The sequence below is a fragment of the Anser cygnoides genome, chromosome 3 (genome assembly GCF_040182565.1).
Source record: "Anser cygnoides isolate HZ-2024a breed goose chromosome 3, Taihu_goose_T2T_genome, whole genome shotgun sequence".
Taxonomy (NCBI): domain Eukaryota; kingdom Metazoa; phylum Chordata; class Aves; order Anseriformes; family Anatidae; genus Anser; species Anser cygnoides.
In genome coordinates this window covers 101,265,041-101,284,591 of record NC_089875.1, presented here as the reverse complement: position 1 = coordinate 101,284,591, position 19,551 = coordinate 101,265,041, and the positions used below count along the sequence as shown (strand labels likewise).

Here is a 19,551-nt window from a genome sequence, read left to right as displayed (position 1 = left end):
AAAAAGTAAATGTAACCAGCATTAGTTTAAAAATGATAAATAAGCCAATTACAGAACAACACAAATTAAGAACGAGAAAATGCAAACTCTTTCATTTTACTAACATTGTATGAAATAAAAACTTTAAATTTTTAAGTACAGGAACATACACTATATATCCCTGTTTTGCTTATACTGGTGGCAACGCCTATCTTCTCAATCCAAACCCACCTGCTCCAGTGTGACTGAGTCAACAGAAGTGGTGTTGCTGTCCTCATGGGACTGCCTCTGATATAGTGAATGTTTTCATTGTCAAAGCAGTGCCTGAAGGATCAGTTTTACTCTTAGACACTAAAACAGGAAAATACTGACCAAATCCTTCAGAACTTACATTTACATTTATGAGTGAAGTATCCTTAAATGAAAGAACGATCATCATACATATATATTATATATATATGTGACACTAATAATTAGAAATCAACAGTGTGTTCTCCTAATTTGCTTCTGCAAAGAAAGTCTGAAATATGTTGAGTATTCAAAGTAGCCATACTCACAGCCCTGTTTATGGATTCCATAAGCCAAAAAATAGCCAATTAGTTGTCATCTTCTATTGTCCAGTGTGGTCTTTCTCAGCGAAAGGCTCCAAAAGTATCAAAGGTGTAATAAACCATGCTCAGGACTACCATGAGATGGGCTGGCACCTATAAGGTGATGCAGGGGATGCAAAACATAGGGTATAGATATTGATGTCAGCATCGTAGCTGTATTAGATCACAGATCATAGATCATAGAATGGCTTGGATTGGAAGGGATCACCTAACTCCAACCATCTAACATCTAAAGATCATCTAACTCCAACCCCCCTGCCATAGGCAGGGATACCACCCACTAGATCAGGTTGGCCAAAACCCCATCCAGCCTGGCCTTGAACACCTCCAGGGATGGGACATCCACAGCTTCTCTGGGCAACCTGTGCCAGTGCCTCACTACCCTTACAGTGAAGAATTTCCACCTAATGTCTAATCTAAGTCTATCCTCTTTTAGTTTTAGGACCATCCCCCCTTGCCCTGTCATTACCTACCCGAGTAAAGAGTCCTTCTCCATCTTTTTTATAAGACCCCTTTAAGTATTGAAAAGCTGCAGTGAGGTCTTCCCAGAGCCTTCTCTTCTCCAGGCTGAACATCCCCAGCTCTCTCAGCCTTTCTTTATAGGAGAGGTGCTCCAGCCCTCTGATCGTCTTTGTAGCCCTCCTGTAGACCCACTCTAACAGTCCCACTTCTTGTGCAGGGGACCCCAAATCTGGATGCAGCACTCCAAGTGGGGCCTCATGAGAGCAGAGCAGAGGGGCACAATCACCTCCCTTGACATGCTGGTCACAGAATTAAATATTATCTAAGAAATGATAGCAAATGAGGACAATTGTTTACTTTTGGCATTACGTTGTTGTGCATTAAGTTTCTCAGCTGAAATACTCATTGGCTTTAAAGTTATGACCCAAACATGTATGTAGTGAATGTTACTAGTTTCACTAATTTAAATATTTATTAATTTAATAATACATTTACTATTAATAACATCTATGCTGTGTCCTAACAAAATGCTAAAGCACATACTTAAAAGTTAAGTGTGTGATTAAATGTGGAGAGACTGCTGAATTGGGACTCTAGTAAGTGACTCATGAGAGGATACTAATCTCAGCAAAATACTAAACTGCAGTGAGCATCTGTGCTCCAGCAGGACATCACTGCCCTGAGTATAAGAGCAAGCACACCTTCCGCCAGTCACATGTCAATTTTCGTGAATCTTACTCTCTGCTGACATTACTGTGCAAATATCTTAAACAAGCCTTATTGCTTTGTTTCATCCCTGATGCCAGTTGTTAAATCTTTAACCTCAGTCTGACTTTCGATTTTTCATGCTTTTAAGTGTCTGATTTCCTGCAAAGGATGCCAAGTGTTTGCTTCCCATTACAAATTGTTCTAAATCTTTCTTATACAAGATGACAAGCGCACAATACATGCCAGCGAGGATTCCAGCACTGAGAAGTGGACCAGCATTCATGCTATTTTTTTTAGACTATGACATACCCATTAACTTGAATAGACTGCAGCAAGAAATATTTTTTTTATAAGTGAATATGAGGGAGGTCTTCAAGTATTTTTCCATTAGTATCCCAATGTATGAAAAAATACAAATGACCACATTTCCTTATATGATCATATACATAATTTTGCTGTTCCTCTTGCTCCCTTTCTCTTACATGTAAATAAATGGTCAGGAAATAGCAGGTCACCTTTGACAGGGAATGTTTATTCACCTGCCACAAAATTCACTATGGTATTGGAAGGAGCATCCTTTCCTAGAGCTAAGTCAAAGGAGAATACCCGCAGTATTAAAAAAAAAAAAAAAAAGTAGTTTTTCTTAGAAAACTTTGATTCTATTTAACACTTATTTTTTCACATTTGCACTGATACGAATTTCTTCATTATGTCACATGACAATAATGTTTCTGCTCTTTCTCATAAATACAATTGTCTCCTATTAGTGTTATAAACAGAGAATTCAACAAAATGAGTTGTCATTACTGCTGTGAGATAATATAAAGTAATCACAGGAAAATCAGAAAGGATTGAAAATTTTCAAGATTCTAGGGTGATATTTTGAAACGTCCAAAGATTCCTAGCATTTGACTGCATACTGTTTTCTGTAAAATCTGTATTGATTGCAACATACACCCTAGTTTTCATAGGATTTACTCCAAGCACTCTGGACAGCCAATTACTTGCAGTTACCTCTTGGCTTTTTGTGTATTTAAATAACAAAAACTGGTCTAAGGCAGTCTGAAATTTTTTTGAGACATTGCAATAGTGCTTTCCTAAGCTGTCAGAAGAGTCCAGGTGTGTACTCCCTGTTAACTCTGAGTGGGCAATATTTTGAAAGATTTTATATCATTACAACCTGCAAATATAGCAAGGATTTTTTTAATGCTTGTCACGCATTCAGAAACCACACAAACACCTCTGTTGCACACTGATTTACCAAAATGCCTTTCAGAATATTTGTGTAAATAAACAGGCCACTTACCCTTTGGAGTCTTGGCTGGTATCAGACCAACATTTTGGGTAACTTAATAGCATTTTGTCTTGAGTAAACAGTAAGAATAGTGTGTAAGAGCCCCTTTGTATTTTTGTCAGGACCATGTTGTTGGAACAGGCTCAAGCAACTTCATTGCTAATTCTAGATTCAGGTTTGAAGAGGCAGAATTCCATTCTTGAAACAAAACAAAACAACAAACAAACAAGCACAAATTGCTAGAGTTTACCAGGGATGTGGTAACGTCAGTGCAGAAGTGTCTGAAGGTCAGATGACCCATGAGAATAATTAAAATGCTGAAACAGGAGCATATGCCAATGGAGATGGTTTGTCTACTAGTCAGTTACTTGTTCTTCAATGTTTTCAGCAGGCTAGGCTTGTCAAGCAGACTGATTATATATTTCAGCATTACGTGTCTTAACCTTTTGTTCTCAGGAGGTGACATTTCCTTGAAAGCAGCACGAAAGGAAGAATTAAAAATAAACAGATTGAAAACAACGTATTTTCAACTGGATAGCCAAGAAGGAAGGGGAAAAAAATCCCTTTAAAACTACATTTATTATAGCCTATAGTTAAGAAAGAACATATATAAAAGCTGTTTTTCCACATATGTATCTACAAACAAAAATGTTTCCCTATCTTTCCACCAGTTCTTGTACTTATTTCTCTGATAGAAATGAAGGCTCTAGAAGCATTGCAAAAGAACAGCAAAAAAAAATTGTAAGAAAACTAGAAAACTGTGCAGCCCCATTGCCCCTTGCAAACTCCCAAAGCATACAGAGCTGAAGGAAATAGTAATTGCTTATTTTTAAAGGTGTACTTTCCGTGCTCTTCTGGGATATAGCTGAGACAGGTCCGAACACTCTGCTTAATTCAAAGTCAGGTGTCCACCTTTGGTCTTCTTTGTTCTTGGGAGAGTGCTCTAACCCACTCTGGTACTGGATCACTGGGGACATTTCACTGGACCCCGTGAAAGTAATTCTTCATTGTACAAAACACCTAAACGACTGTTAGCAAAGAGGCAGGAACTTGCTTTTTTTTTAGAAGGTCCTCTGACTGCTAAATTGTAGAGCCCTTTGTGATCTGAGTAACATTTTGCTAATTGTGCAAAGTGGAGGAAATCATCATCCCAAAAGGTGCATCTCATCTCGCAATAACGGACCATGACAGCCTTTTGAACGCTAAGAGCCTAGCATCTCCGTGTGGCAGATGTTTGACTTGCAACTCAGTCGCCCTGATTGCGGATAAATTGTGCCTCCATTGCGTGTTCCTCAAGAGGTGAGGCAGCACTGTCATCTCCATCACCAGCTTTGTTGACGCTCTTGGGGATTATCTAGGATCTCTTGGCTCATCCCACAGTGTTGGAGAAGTGTCACCTGCTGAGGACTAGGCACCGTTAAGTTCAGGTGAGACCTTTGTGCAGGTTTTTGATCTCTCTTTTCACCTTTATAGGCATCAAAAATAACCTTTCTATGGATACATCTTCCGGTTTTCTAGTGGTACGTAGACCCTGAGCTGATAAAAGATTAGAAAAATTTATGGAAGCAACACAGTTTTAACAGCATGGTATCATCAGCTCACAGATTAAAACTGCCCTGCTGCTCTTCCCATTTGTATTCTCAAAACCTGACTGCACACATTATGCACTCCTTCTTCAAAAATCCACACCAGAAGAAAATCTGTTCATCTGGAATTGAAAAAATTATACCCTGCTATCTGAGACCTATCCTTGCTTTATCTCACCTTCAGCAAAATCTCCCCAGATGACTGGGTCTTGCCGTAACCTGTCATATTGTTCAATATTAAATGAAACATGGGTAATAAAGATAAATTTTGTTTTTAAAGAGAAAGCTGTTATTTCCATAAGAATGCTTGCTTGTTGAGGATGGAGGTATGGGCAGTCACTTCGTGTTTTGAAATCTATATCCTCCTGTACCATCAAACATTGCTAAGGGCATGAACAAGGCTCAGACATCCTTCTCTGTTTGCTGTCTTTGCATGAAAGACTTGTGTAACCTAAATCTATGAAATAAGTATTCCTAAAAATAACCCTTCTTTCTCTGTTTTTCTGCCGTCACTTGCAGTTGTCCATCAGGAGTGAAATGCCCCAGTTCCGTGTATGCATGAATTCTGTAGTGTGCTGCTACCTCAGTATGCTGGGCCAAAAGATGATAGAATGGACTTGGGTAAACTATGCCTGCTTTGCAGTTCTCAGGCCATCTTTCACCTGGCCAGAGGAGACAGCTAGATAAAATTGCAGACACCTGATTCATCTCTGCCATTGTCCTGTTGAGGAAAGAGAGTGCTCCAAAGTGGCAGAATTATAAAAGTCACCTTTGAAGTACAATACCACATAATTTTAACAGGTATACTCTGGTCCTAATACAATGGGGACTTCAATTTTCCCACTGTGTGTAGATGGAAATATGTATAGGTGACTTCTATTTCTCAGCTATAAATAAACGGGAAATTAGATACAGCAAATACCTTCTGAAAGCAACCATATGTCATAGTTATACCAGTAATAAATTATAAACTCTTAGGGGACTTCGTTGCTAGTTCAAGTCATGACCCACCACTCACTTCTGATACATGCGTTGTGATTCGATTCACAGTGAGAAAGGTCTCTGAAATCAGTACCATAAATGCAGGTAAACAGGATTTTTTTTTGTTTGGTTGGTTTTTTGTTTTGTGTGTGTGTGTGTGAGTTAACTTTTATGCTTAAAACAACTAAACAACTTTGCTCATCTTACTCATAACTTCTGAACTGAATTTCTCTGTATATATGTGACTCCTACACAGTAGAATAAAGCAGGCCATTGGGAGAGTTTTGTTGCCAAGACCCGGTACAAAACCATAAACTTTCATTTTTAATGAAGATTACTTTCCTTCTAACAAAGATGCAGGGGAGGACTTTTACTCTGTTTTATGTGTTTAATGGATGAGCTTCTCCAGTGCAAATACAGGTATCAAAATCTTTAGGATCCCTGTGCTTCACATGTAAATCTTTACAAGCAGAGTTCCAGAACAGCAAGGAGGAATAACACTCAGGGTTCACTGGCATTTGTCTTGTATATATTATTATTGTGTAAATAATATGTGCATTAGAATCTCATAATTTATTGAAGATGTGAATTAAAAAGACTTTTGGTAACAAGCCACGGTATAAAGGCATTCCACAGCACTGTCCCAGACAAAAACCTGAGGGACCAAGTTACGGCTGGCTTTGTGGTGTGTGGGTGAGACGAAAGCCAGCAGAGCGTCTCAGCTTTCCTCTAACAAAACCTGGGGGGACCAAGACACGACTGGCTTTGTTCAGCTGTGCGTGGGCGAGGTAGAAGCGGGAAGATCATCTCACCTCTGCTCTGACAAAACCTTTGAGGGGTTAAATACTGCCCACTGAGGCACCACAAGCACGATGCATGTTGGTACCACCAGGTCCAGCCCTCTCCTCAGTTGCCGAGTGCTTCCACATTCTCCAGCACTGTTTTTGGGGTGTTCCTGAGTCGGGAAGGTTTTTTTCCCTCTGTGTGCTTCTGTCGCAGGCTGCTGCAGCCACAGCAGCATCCATGTCTGTCTGACAGCGATGCAGCTCCGAGGCCTGTGAGCAGAACAGGTTGCCATTTAGGATCCAAGGTGACTCATGATGAGGACTGTGACTTCTGCTCGGGAGAAATGACCGAGGAGACCAGAAATCTCCGTCGCGGGGACTCCGGCACCTGTCTCTGCAGCGCGTGTGCATTCCCACGTGCGTGCAGCCCGTCGGCCGCCTTCAGTGCAGGAGGAGCGCGGGGAGGTAGCCAGGGCCTCTCTGCTGAAGGGTTTACAATTCTCCAGGCTGACATCATTTACTGTGGTGTCCTGTGGCCTTGCTCTGTGCTTGCTTTTATCTGCACCGACCACGCTGGGGAACCTCACAGCACCACAACGCCAGGAACAGCGGCAGGGCAGGCTTTTCCCCTGGAGGACCGCTTTCTCTCACACGACATCATCGCTTATCTGTACCCCTGTAGTACCGTAATCTCCAACTAGGAGACCTCACAGTCTAGGCATTGCAAAGGACTTGCATACTTTGTAGCTAAATAGATTAACGCGGAGGGAAAAGGGATTACTGTTAGCATTTTTGCATTTTAGCGAATGAAAATGAAGTTGCTTTATCTGGTCAAAAATATATATGCAAGCACTAGATTTTTTTGTTTGTTTGTTTTCTCTAAACAGTCAGATGCTTAAAGATAAATAAATCATAATAACTCAGTCAATTATTTCTTTAGATAAGTGACTTCTGCCAAATAACTCTCCACATTTTACCCTTAAATTAATTAAACAATTGCAGCCCTGGGGTGACTACTTTGTAACTTCGGAGGGAATAGCTGTCTTTAGCTGACTCCTAAAGCTGCTGTGCTTCTGTACGGCTTTTGGGTTTTGGGTTTTGCATGTAGATGTGAATGTGCTCATTATTCACATTTAAGACTCGTTAGTAGAAATAGAAATTGCATTTGTCTATTATACATAAATTTGGGGGAGGATGGAGGAACTGTTGCGTTTTAATGTATATCATACGGTGATTTTTGACTCCATTAGTACATTAAATCTAGTATATTACAACTGTGGAGTAATTTGGGTCGGAGGAGACTTCTAGAGGCTGTCTAGTCTCACTGTCTGATCAGCGTGGGGCTGCTCTGAAAGTTAGAGCAGGTTTCTCAAGACTTTGTCTATCTCAGTTTTGAAAATCTTTTTTTTTGAAATTTGAAAAAGTATGGAGATTCCACAGCCTCTCTGGGATTTTCTTTTTTTTTTGCTGTCCAGACAATTTCCTTTGCTGTAACTTGAAACCATTGCCTTGCATCCCTTCACTGTGCACCTATGAGGACAGTCTTCTTCTGTCTTCTCCATAATGCTTTCAGTGCAATTAGATCCCTCTTTAGCTTCCTTTTGTCTTTCTCAGGATCCCCCCAGTCCCTTACCATGAGAAGGTCACCACCTTCCAAAGACAGCAGAACAAGGACTCACACTCGTCACTGTATCCCACCCAGCTCTATGGGCTTGCCATATCCAGCTGGCCTAAGTGATCCCTTCCTTGATCCCCCTGGACACACAGTTCAGGAGTGATGCCAGGGGATAGGTAAACCTCTTCCATTGCTGTAGGACATCCAGGATGTGGACTCCAGGCAAGCAGCAAACTCCTGAGACAGCCGGTCTGGTCAGCAGATAAGTGTCGTTGACTCCCTGGAAGAGAATATGCAGCTGTTATTACCCATTGCTTCCTTTCTGTGACCTATGGATCAGGCTCATTCCCCTTCCAAACCCTGTAAGTGACTAGCTGCCACCCTCCACCACTGTGGGGACCTTTGTCAGTCCCTTGACAAGGGGAGTCTGTTGCCCTCTCTCCTTCAGAAGAAGATGTTGCTTGGGTTCATGCCTCTGCAGATTATCTGTGGAGAATTGTGACCAACCTTTGGAGTATTAGTGGTCTGCTACAGTTATTTCTGACCTGTGAATCATCTGAGCCACACCAGAGAGTAGGATATCCTGCATGTAGGTATTGCCACTAGGTAGGAGATGCTACTGCTGCATATGGCGGTAACAGATGAAAGAAATATTTGTGATTTCTAGTTTACACCAAAACCTGTTTCTTGGGTCCAGTTGCAAGTGCAAGTGAATTTGTTTATGTCACTTTATATGTAGTGCAGTGATTGTTCTTCTGAGTTTGTTAGAAACACATCGTTTGAAGGAAAGTTGAAAATATAATTGCTCTTGTCCTGAGATTTATCCTCCTCTTCATTTGCTTTTGGAAAAAGAAATTATAGCATCAATTGAAAAGTCTTGGTCTTTTCCTCCCAGCAGTGTTACTGTGTCCATTTGGGGGCATCATCATCTCTCAGATTCAGAGCACTTTGACATTGCAGATCCAGATTTTTGAAGGTCTTAATTTGGACAGCAGTGCAATTATTTTGACACCAAACTGATGTGTTCCCAATGGACCTGTGTTTATCACACTGTGTTTAGTCTGAGGCATCATAAGTAATCTGTAGATTCTCTTTTAAGTGCAGTCAATTACGGTAATTGGACCTGGAGTTCACAAATACATGGGTCACTACAGCAAGGTCTTGGTCTGTCAGGGAGTAGTGTACTCTTCTGAAAAGTGAAAGATGTAAAGGAGGTGTTATTGTTGCTAATGTACTGTTCTCAAAGAGTCTAAATACTGAAGAAGTCAGAAAGCAATAGGTTTACAGGCTCTTGCTACTACCACCAGTTATTTTCCTATATCATTAAATCATTAAATATAATGATATAGGGAAAAGGCAGTTCTAAGTTATTTAATTGGGTCACTTCACAGCAAGATGTGCTGCTAACTTTTGGAACACATACATTTATTTTTTTCCAGAGACTTGCCTAGTTCTCTGTTTAGTGTGCATATTATATTTTTATGAGAACTATGTGAAGGGAGCATACTTTAGATGATAACTTTTAAAATATTTCATGTTTATAAGTGCTTGTTAAACAAAGGACAATTCTAATTAGTTCATGCTAATGCAAATGAATCTGAAATGTGTCATGGTGACAATAATATTTTCTTTCCTGGGCCGTCAAAAAATGATCAAACTCATGTTTCAGCTTGACTTGCCATGGTGACTTCAATAAAAGGAATAAAAAAAAAGATAGTGTATGGAGCTTTATAACAATACAACTTTTCTTCTAGTGTTTCTTTCCCTTATTTAGTTTTGATTCAGATGTACAGAATAGATTATGCAGTCAGTGGGTTCCTCATTACTTAAATGTCTGTCACTTTTATTTGAAAATTCTGCTACAGAAACATTGCTTCTGTTGTTGGTATCAATACTTCCTTTAATTGTGGAAAGGGTTTTAAGAAAAATCCATTTTCTTGAGATGCAATACAATCTGAAAAAAAACACCAACATATTAGTATGGATATTGTAATGTTTTCAGAAAAATTCTGGGATACATCTTCCTTAACCCAACATTTATTTTTATTCAAAATCAAAAGGAGACAATATAGGTCATTAAATGTGATTTGATATGCTATGACAAATACATTAATACAACATAAAAGTATTTGATATGTGGTAAATATGATTTGTCTTTTTTTTTTTTTTTCAATATAACTTGTCCTTTCAATAAACGTGTTTTCTTTATGTTCTTGGTATCTAACTGGGAATGGTAGACTAAGGTCCAGGATGGTGAGAGAAGAGAATGCTTTCACTCCAAAGAACACAAAGCAGATGAATCATTAGCAACTTCTGTTTTGGCATTAAATTAGCGTGAAAGTTCACCAGTGAATATGTGAAATTGGATATTGGACAACAGCAATCTAGTGAAGCCTTGAAGTAACATAATTGGACAAGCCTGGGACATCTCATCAGAATACAATGGAATAAACTGACAAGACAGCCTTCCTACTCGAGCCGCAGTGGGTGGGAAACATTTTGGCACAGCCTGTCTTTGCAGCAGGGTGCTGCTCATCAGAAGCCATGGTGAAAGGTTGTTTCCTTGGGAGGGCAGAGGAGCTGACAGCCAGCAGGGAATGATTGAAAGACATTAAAAAAGCTTCACTGTTTTTCAGCCACACCAGATACATTAAAAATTGAGTCAATATTTTCCATGTGAACAGTGATCTCTTCCTCTGGCTTTGCCGTTATCATAGAAACGTAGAATATCCTGAGTTGGAAGGGACCCACAAGGATCACTGAGTCCAACTCCTGGCTCCACACAGGACTACCCCAAAATCAGACCCTATGTCTGAGAGCATTGTCCAAATGCTTCTTGATCTCTGGCAGCTCGGTGCCGTGACCACTGCCCTGGGGAGCCTGTCCCAGTGCCCGACCACCCTCTGGGTGCAGAACCTTTCCCTAACCCCCAGCCTGACCCTCCCCTGTCCCAGCTCCATGCCGTTCCCTCGGGTCCTGTCGCTGTCCCCAGAGAGCAGAGCTCAGCGCCTGCCCCTCCGCTCCCCTCGTGAGGAAGCTGCAGGCCGCCATGAGGCCTCCCCTCAGCCTGCTCTGCTCTGGGCTGAACAAACCAAGGGACCTCAGCTGCTCCTTTTACATTTTCGCCTCCAGACCCTTTGCCATCTTCGTAGTCCCCCCTTGGGCACTCTCTAACAGTTTTATGTCCTTCTTATATTGTGGCACCCAAAACTTATGAATGGGGTTGGTATTGCTCTGGCACCACACACGCACATGGTTGGGTAAGAGCTGGAAGGGCAGGGCCCTCTGGTCTTGCCGCTCTCCTCAAGAGCTAGATGTTTCAAGGGCTGGTTTGTTGAGTAACTTGGTAGTGTTGCTGATGGCAGTGTGGGTTGTGTCCATTAACCGCTTCAAGAGGTACTTAAAAAAGAGCCACTGGTAATCTTAGGTTGCCTCTGAGTACTTACAGGAGCTGAAATGATACCATTATACTGTGTTGATGCAATCCCTAGATAACCCTTAAAAAGCATAACAAAATCTAATGATGCTTGTGAGACCGGAATGAAGTGCAGATTCAGCTTCTTGTAGGTTGAACCCACTGCAAACAGTTATAAAGCATTTCCATTTCAGCACCTGGTTACAAGTACCTGACTGGTTTGAAAGAAGAAACAGAGTAATGCTGTAATGATAACCCTTTAGCTTATGATGGTCCATATCACACAACAGCTTGTGAACATGAAACCTTGCCTACTTCTCATGCCCTGTCTGAGGGCAAATACCTTTACAGACTTGTTGGATAACTGGCTGCTTGTTCGTTGACTGCTAGGTCAGGTTGATTGCTGGACTTCATGATCTTGAAGGTCTTCTCCAATCTAAACGATTCTGCGGTTCAGCAAAAGGCTGAATCCTGAACACTTCCTTTTTGCTGAATGAGAAGCAGGGAATAGGTTACAGATGAGTAGGACCTTCTCCTTTTAACAGTGCCACTGACAATGCAGATGTCTAAAATCCTCAGGTATCAAGTCCAAAAGAGAGAAACAATAATAAAAAGGAAACCCAAATAGATTATGCCTCTGCAGTGACAAGAGACAGCAAAAGACCTTCACAGAAGTGAGAGTGCAGAATTTCAAATGTTTATAAGATCTAGTTGTTACAAACACCATCTCAAAACATCTCTGTAGCAGCTGATGAGGAAATCTTGCCTAAAACATAAGTTCCAAGACAAATATAAGGAAAAGCAAATACGGAGATATAATGGATAAGATCCTTAGAATGAACAAAAATTACAATTCCTTCTTTGCAATTTGTGCGGATTGTAGGAAAGAAGCAATGCTTAGCATTGAGCAATGCAGATAGCAATGCCTAGGGGGTGCCTGACTTTTTTAAAAAAAGTGACACAACATTCAAAACACAAGAATACAGGAACTCACTGGTTCACACCAAAACATCTAAACTCTATTCTCTCCAGTACAGTACTGCTTCCAAATAAAATGCAAAGGACACTTTATGAGATGGCTCTGCCCAAGGACCCTTTCTTTGTAATCATCAATGCATGAGTAAAGATAAAATTTCGTAATATGTTTTCTCAATATTTTTGTAAACCTGTATGTATTTGCCCACCATATGTGTGACAGATTTTCTTCTGAATATTACCATAATCTTGCCACTAAAATGTTTCACATGCTAACTATAATAGTCTGCTGGGGGAGGGAGGTTAAGAGGATAGGGATTTATCTCAGAGGCAGTCCGTGGCAGAGGTCGAACATAAACATAAGGACCATGTAGATGGCCAGCGTGGTTGGCATGGCCAAAAGGTGATATTCTACCTTTGCAATCTTTGGGATCACTGGATTTCTAGGACGTAAAAAGCAGAGACAAATATCCCGTCACAGTTTGGGACTTGAAAATCAAGCCGATGTTCTTCCCTTCTGGAAATGTATACACCGCCCTTTAACTTCTGCCTTGAGTTTTACTCTGATTTGGGAGTTCTGTAATGTTGGACCTAGGAAACCGTTTATCTTCATTTAACTTACTTTCCAGCAATACGTTTTAATTTAGTAAACAAATGTGAATAGATGAGAGAAAATAATACACAGTTTACTTTCCTATAGCCATTTTAACAGTATAAGTGGAGTAGAAAGCAATCAGAACATCTTTATCATTCAATAGCATTGAAAGGTCTGAACATACTCTTGCAGCAGATCCTTTTAAGTGAGTAGGTATCAATTTCACAGAGGCATTTTTTCATGGTAGAATTATTTTACTTCATGTTTCAGCTTCTCTGTAAGGTTTTCTTTCTTCCTCTCTTTCTTTCTTCCTCTCTTTCTTTCTTTCTTTCTTTCTTTCTTTCTTTCTTTCTTTCTTTCTTTCTTTCTTTCTTTCTTTCTTTCTTTCTTTCTTTCTTTCTTTCTTTCTTTTTCTTTCTTTTTCTTTCTCTCTCTCTCTCCCTCCCTCCCTCCCTCTTTCTCGTTCTCTCGTTCTCTCCTTCTCTCTTTCTTTCTCTCTTTCTCTCTTTCTCTCTTCCTCTCTTTCTCTCTTTCTCTCTTTCTTCCTTGTCTTACGAGGAGCGGCTGAGGGAACTGGGGTTGTTTAGTCTGGAGAAGGGGAGGCTCAGGGAGACCTTAGTGCTCTCTGCAACTACCTGAAAGGAAGGTGTGGGGAGCTGGGGGTCGGCCTCTTCTCGCAGATAACTAGCGATAAGACTAGAGGGAACAGCCTCAAGTTGTGCCAGGGGAGGTTCAGGTTAGAAATTAGGAGACATTTCTTCTCAGAAGGAGCAGTCAGGCATTGGAACAGGTTGCCCAGGGAAGTGGTGGCGTCACTGTCACTGGGGTTGTTTAAGGAAGGGTTGGACCTGGTGCTTAGGGACATGGTTTAGTGGGTGATAGTGGTGGCAGGGGGATGGTTGGACCAGATGATGTTGGAGGTCTTTTCCAACCTTAATGTTTCTATGATTCTATGATTCTTTCTCTTTCCTTTTTGAAACTGTGTTAGGTGTTAGTACTTTCCAAACTTAAACAGATTTTGTAAGAATTAATTCTAGTCCTTGTTAAACCACACTAAAAAACTATTGCACAGTGAACACGCAGAGAACTCAAATGTCTTATTTTTGTGAAATGAAAGAAGCATACATATAAGAATATTATATAAATATATGTGAATACTCTCTGCTGCTCTGAGAAGCTTTCTGCATATCTCTATTGCATTTCTATATCTATAGGTGATCTATATATTATTTTGAACATTGTGTTAATTTGAACATTAATTATGGCGTCTAAATATGTGTGTGTATATATATATACGTACACACAGCTGTAATGAAAACAATTATGAACAGGTCCTGACGAATATCCACTGACATCAATTAGAAGTTTTTATTGAATCTGAGGAAGTTTTTGCACTGACACCATGATCTAAGATTGCTCTCTTGCTACACGATTACGTAATTGTATACTGTGGGACCAGAGCTAATCTGGCTACTGCTAGGGAAGCACCTTGGTGATAAGGACACACTACCTGCTGTGTTATTTATTCTATTTCTGTGTCTCTGCGTCCAGTTTTAATTTAGTATTGCAATGCCTTAGCTTCCAGCTGACAGCTTATAAAACAACTGAAGGTTAAATCTTCAGCTTAATGCAATTGATACCTGTTTTTTTTTTTTTTTTAATTTTCCCAAGGAAAAAGAAGCATATTCAAAAACAATCTTCTATTCTCTGTACATTTTTTTTTTTTCTGCATGTGAAGCCCTGCTGTTGCTCCTATGTTCTGACTTCTTTATCAGAAACCACTCCAGGTCTGGTTGTGGTTGTGGTTGAGATTGTCACTCAGATTGCACCTGTTCAGGTAAAGTTTCAAGCCACAATAATAATAACAACAACAACAATAATAATAAAATATAGTGTCTACCTATGAAAATAAGGAAAAAACTCTGAGAGGTAAGGGCATTTTAAGGAATAAGACAGGCATTGCAACATTCAAATGAATGAAAAGCAAGAATCAGGGGAAAGGAGAGACATGTAGAGAGGGAAAGGTGACAGTTTTGCTGAGGAATGCTCATGTCATTTTCCCTAGGGAGGAGAGGAACGGAGTGGGGAGAAGGTGGGAGGAGAGCAGTGTGAAGAGGCTCTTGGGTACCATGGAGATGGGTACAGTGTAAAAATCTGTATACTGTAGATAAGTAAGTGGGAGGTTGATATCAAACTCCTACCAGCCAGAAATGGGCTTTGTACAGGGTAAACATGTTAAGGGGTGGGGAGAAGGCAGCATTGTTTTAGCCTCTTCCATGCTGGTTGCCTACTTAACACTTAAGACAGCAGAGGGAAGGGAAAAGCAAATGTTTTTCAAGCTTGTGCCTTTCAGTGTGACTGTTCTCTTATCTGTATCATGCCTACCAGGAGTGTAAAAATTACGTTCTAGAGCTTTTCTTTTCCCAATGAAATTGTCTCGCTATTCCAGACTTGCTTTTTTTCTGTCTCTTCTTTTCATTTCAGCCTTAATTTGATTAACTGGGTGCTCATAATAAATTCATAATGCTTCTCCATGATTCGTGAATGTGGGGAAAAAAAATGCGACAGATTCACTAGGAACGAAGTGTTACTTTGTGTCTGAGTAAGACAGGGTGTTTTCAAAATTCAGTCTTTGTGTTACACTGCTTTGAAAGACTGTCTCTGCTCATTTTAGGATTCCTTTGTTCTCTGGTTCTAATTTTTATGCTTTCAATGCCTATAAGACTATGCTGTTATTTATATCCATGGCCATAAGGAAAATGCAATAGTTTCTAAGTGTTATGATGCACTCCTAAGAATCACTGGATTTTTTTATTTTTTAAAGTTCAAGAAACAGTATAGAATGATGTATAGTCTACTAGTAGAATATTGTTATTTGTGCTATTGATTCTTCTTAAAATACAGGCTTCCTGCTGTCTGTAAGTGTGGATAAGGCAAGCTGATACTTTGGTTCAAGTCCTACCTACTCTGTTCCCTTAAATAGTCCTACTTGAAGCAAGCAGGCTAGTTTTGTGACTACTTCAAGTGAGAAGGATTTCTGCTTAAGGAGGCAATGCTGAAAGGTCTTCTGTATACCGAAAGAAATGAGAAGGGGCAGTATTTAGCTGCATACAGAAATTTGGGAGTATCAGCTCTCAAACATGCACATGCGTGTACAGCTTTGTCTGTCTGCGGACAGTAATGACTCTAACACTGAGTGCTTGAACTTGCAACAACATTTTTTGATAGAGCTTCCTTAAATGGTTATTTTTTACATGCATCCAAAACAACCTTCCCTTAGACTGCAGGGGCAAAAGGATGTGAGTCTGCTCCTGAAGCCCTGTGGCTCAGAGGCATGGACCTGGCTTTGGCTCTGAGAGCATTACAGTAAGGGCAGTGGGACCTCTTTAAACAGGGTAGCAACAGAATGAAGTAAAAAGAGCAGTACATGGCTCAGAAGTAGGTAGCTGTAAGCCTATCACAGAATCACAGAATGGTTGAGGTTGGCAGGACCTCTGGAGGCATCTGGTCCAACCCCTGCTCAAGCAGGGCCACCCAGAGCAGGCTGCCCAGGCCCATGTCCAGGTGGCTTTTGAAGATCTCCAAGGAGGAGACTCCACAGCCTCTCTGGGCAGCCTGTGCCAGTGCTCAGTCACCCTCCCAGTAAAGAAGTGCCCCCTCATATTGAGATGGAACTTGCCGTGCTTCAGTTTGTGCCCATTGTATCTTGTCCTGTCCCCTGGGCACCACTGAAAAGAGCCTGTATTTTTCCTCTTTGCACCCTCCCTTCAGGTATTTACAGACATTGGTAAGAACCCCCCTGAAACTTAGGTTTTCCTTCTGCCATCAAATTTTGTGGACTTCCAAGAGTGGTGCTGGTGACCGATGTCATGTCTAGGGAAGGGAGCACTGGCCTGGCAGCCTTCAGAAATCCCGGCAGCTACAGCCCTGCGCCTCTCAGGGACAAAAGCACACGTGTGTATGTTTGCAAGAGTGAGCTGAAGGAGTCTGAGAAAAATAAGCTGCTTAGCAAGCCAAAGGTTTACAAGAGGTGCTACAATGTGGTAAAGCCCCAAATGTGAGCATAAATTGAATTTCCAACAAAGCAGTGTCCTCATAATCTGTTGGGGGGATATGCTGAGAAGTTTCTGTGGATCTGACTTGATTACTCTGTGCCTAACATCCACCACTTAAACCCACCTTGCTTTCCCTTTTATCAAAAAGCTCATCTTTAGAATTATGCCAGATTTATTTTTGCAAAAGCTTATATTTAAATGCTTTGTTTTCAGTAGAGTTTGGAGGAGCTGGGGGGGGGGGGGGGGTGGAATTCCTTCTCACTGCAGCTTTGTGTTCAGGACAGCTTTCTGCCCTCAGACTGGCTCTTCAAGTTAAAACGCCAATAAAAGCACAATTTCGCAGTGGCGGTGCCACTGCATGTGTGCATTCAGGAGGAAGCATGGTGCAGCAAGTTTCTCAAGACTTTAATTCGTTGTGCTGGAGGACAGAGGAGCCGAGGTGTCGGTCCCCCAGGGGTTATCAGCGTGTGTATTGGACAAGGCCGCAGGGAGGGACGGGGCCCTGTGGTGTCGCCGCAGGGCACTGCGTGTCCAATTCCCTCATCCCTAGCTGTTAACCTTGGCCAAACTGCAACAGCAGTCTGTGATAAAAGGTCCCTAGGCCCTAAAGTATCTTCTGTCATGAATTTCTAAAACTTAACGCGAGCTGTGTGGTGTGCCTAGGGTGTTCTCTGTGGTTAGAAGGCCGGTATTTCCACGCAGTGGTTATGCTGGTCTCCTGTTTGTAGAAGCTTTTTTTTTTTTTTTTTGAGCCTTTCAGACTTTAAAGGGTACAGGTTGACCCCTACGAGACAATTTATAGAGGACATCTCAGAGCATGGCTTTTAATTGGCTTTTTCTCTGAAACAGCAAAGGAAGAGCCATTAAACTTTAAGCTGCAGTTTTACAGATGCTGATAGCCTTGTAGAGGGTGTTAATTCTAGATGTAAAAGTCAGACTAAAATAGGTCTTGGGTGCTTCAAGTATAGTTTGCTGCTGGTAGGAGCACCAAAACAAGTGACTCCAGTGTATAAACCTGTGAAGAAATGTAGGTCCCTACCCAGAAGAAAGGGCCAGCGGTGGTGGGAAGCTTCTTCAGCATTTCTCAGTGGCTGCCAGTGGCAATCAGCACAGTGGGTGTGGTGAACCACAAGCACAGGACCTCATCTGTCCGCATTCCCTTGAGTTTCCTTCTCAGACTTCTGTGGTTTTGTGTTAGCTACTGGAAATGGGCATCTGAGAAGTGAAGTGCTGTGATCTGGAGTCTGATCCTCAGTGATTTATGAAAAGCTGAACCTCGTAGCCCCAGGGCTAAACGTGCAAAATAAGGAATAGCAGCAGCATTGACTGATAACATGCTATCTTTCTAAGTTGAGCACAATTAATTGTGTGTTTTTATTATTTTACTCAACTTTTCAATATTGTAGTCTATGGGAGAGGGTAACAGTACCTTTACCTAGTAGTAAGCAGCTAGTCTTGTACCATTCTTCTCAGTGTGTGGTTCCTAATGAGTAAGGTTCAAATTTGCACCGTACAACAGTTAATTTGCATCGAGAATGAAAGCACAAAGCTTGATCAGATATGCACTCTGACAATCATCAGCTCTTCTTCATGTGATGTTGAAAATATGTTTATGTTAATGTCTGCTTCTGTGTTTCCACAGGTTCTGCCTGGCATACTGCAGAAGCATTGCTGTATTTTGCCTGACAGGAACACAGGTAAACTTTTCTCTTAATGAGTTAATATTGGATTATGGTTTGGAGAAATACAAACACAAATTGGATTATATGGAGAAGTCCTGTTTGCTACTTAGAGTCACTGAAGTCTGTTCTAGTTAGCGATGGACTGGGTACTTAGCTTGTTTAAATCATCTGCTTTCATATGAAGATTTTGTGTATTCTGTCAGCTTTCTGGAGCTATTGCTTTTGTAGAGATTGCTACCAGGTCTTGCTTATAAGGGTACTTGTATGAATTTCTGAAGTGTCTCTTGTTAATTATAAAGTTACAGTTCTGGAGAGAAAGGAGAAAGAGTCTGAAATCCGGTCCTCTTGACTCACAAAAGTGTTAAGCAGTAAGTCTTATGCTAATTCTGACTGCAGATAAATGCTTGCTTTGTGCTTATTTTTTAGATACTAAGGGGTTAGAATATGACACAGGGTGTATCATTAATGATGCCTTGCTATTGTGCAGGAGGAGACTTAAATAATAAGTTTGTGACCAGAACAAATCAATTGATGAGAACAATAACATGGACAAGAAGAAAATGATTAAGTAATTTTACATTCTTTTATTACAGGGAAAACAATTTCTTCTAAAATAAGCTTTAAAATCCTTTTTAGAATGTTATAAATTGGGTGAAACTGACAGAATATGGATGGAATTGTGAGTTTGATTTAACAGACTAATTTCAGAGAGGCAGAAGAAAAAACACAGCTTGTTTTCAGTACCTGTTTAATAGAACATATATGAATGCTTGCAGCTCTTAAGACTTCTTCCCTCTTCTCCCCCCCC

The 19,551-nt window shown here is 40.8% G+C and overlaps 1 protein-coding gene across 10 annotated transcripts in view; it reads left to right on the top strand.

Annotated features, from left to right (window-relative positions):
• DLGAP2 (DLG associated protein 2) overlaps positions 1-19,551 on the top strand; it is a 467,238-nt gene that overhangs the window by 61,964 nt on the left and 385,723 nt on the right. For all 10 annotated transcript variants that reach the window (XM_066994829.1, XM_066994827.1, XM_066994828.1 and 7 more), the window contains one exon: positions 18,704-18,758. In XM_066994829.1, the coding sequence (XP_066850930.1) occupies positions 18,704-18,758 (55 nt within the window). Of the gene's footprint in view, positions 1-18,703; positions 18,759-19,551 lie in introns of those variants that run through there.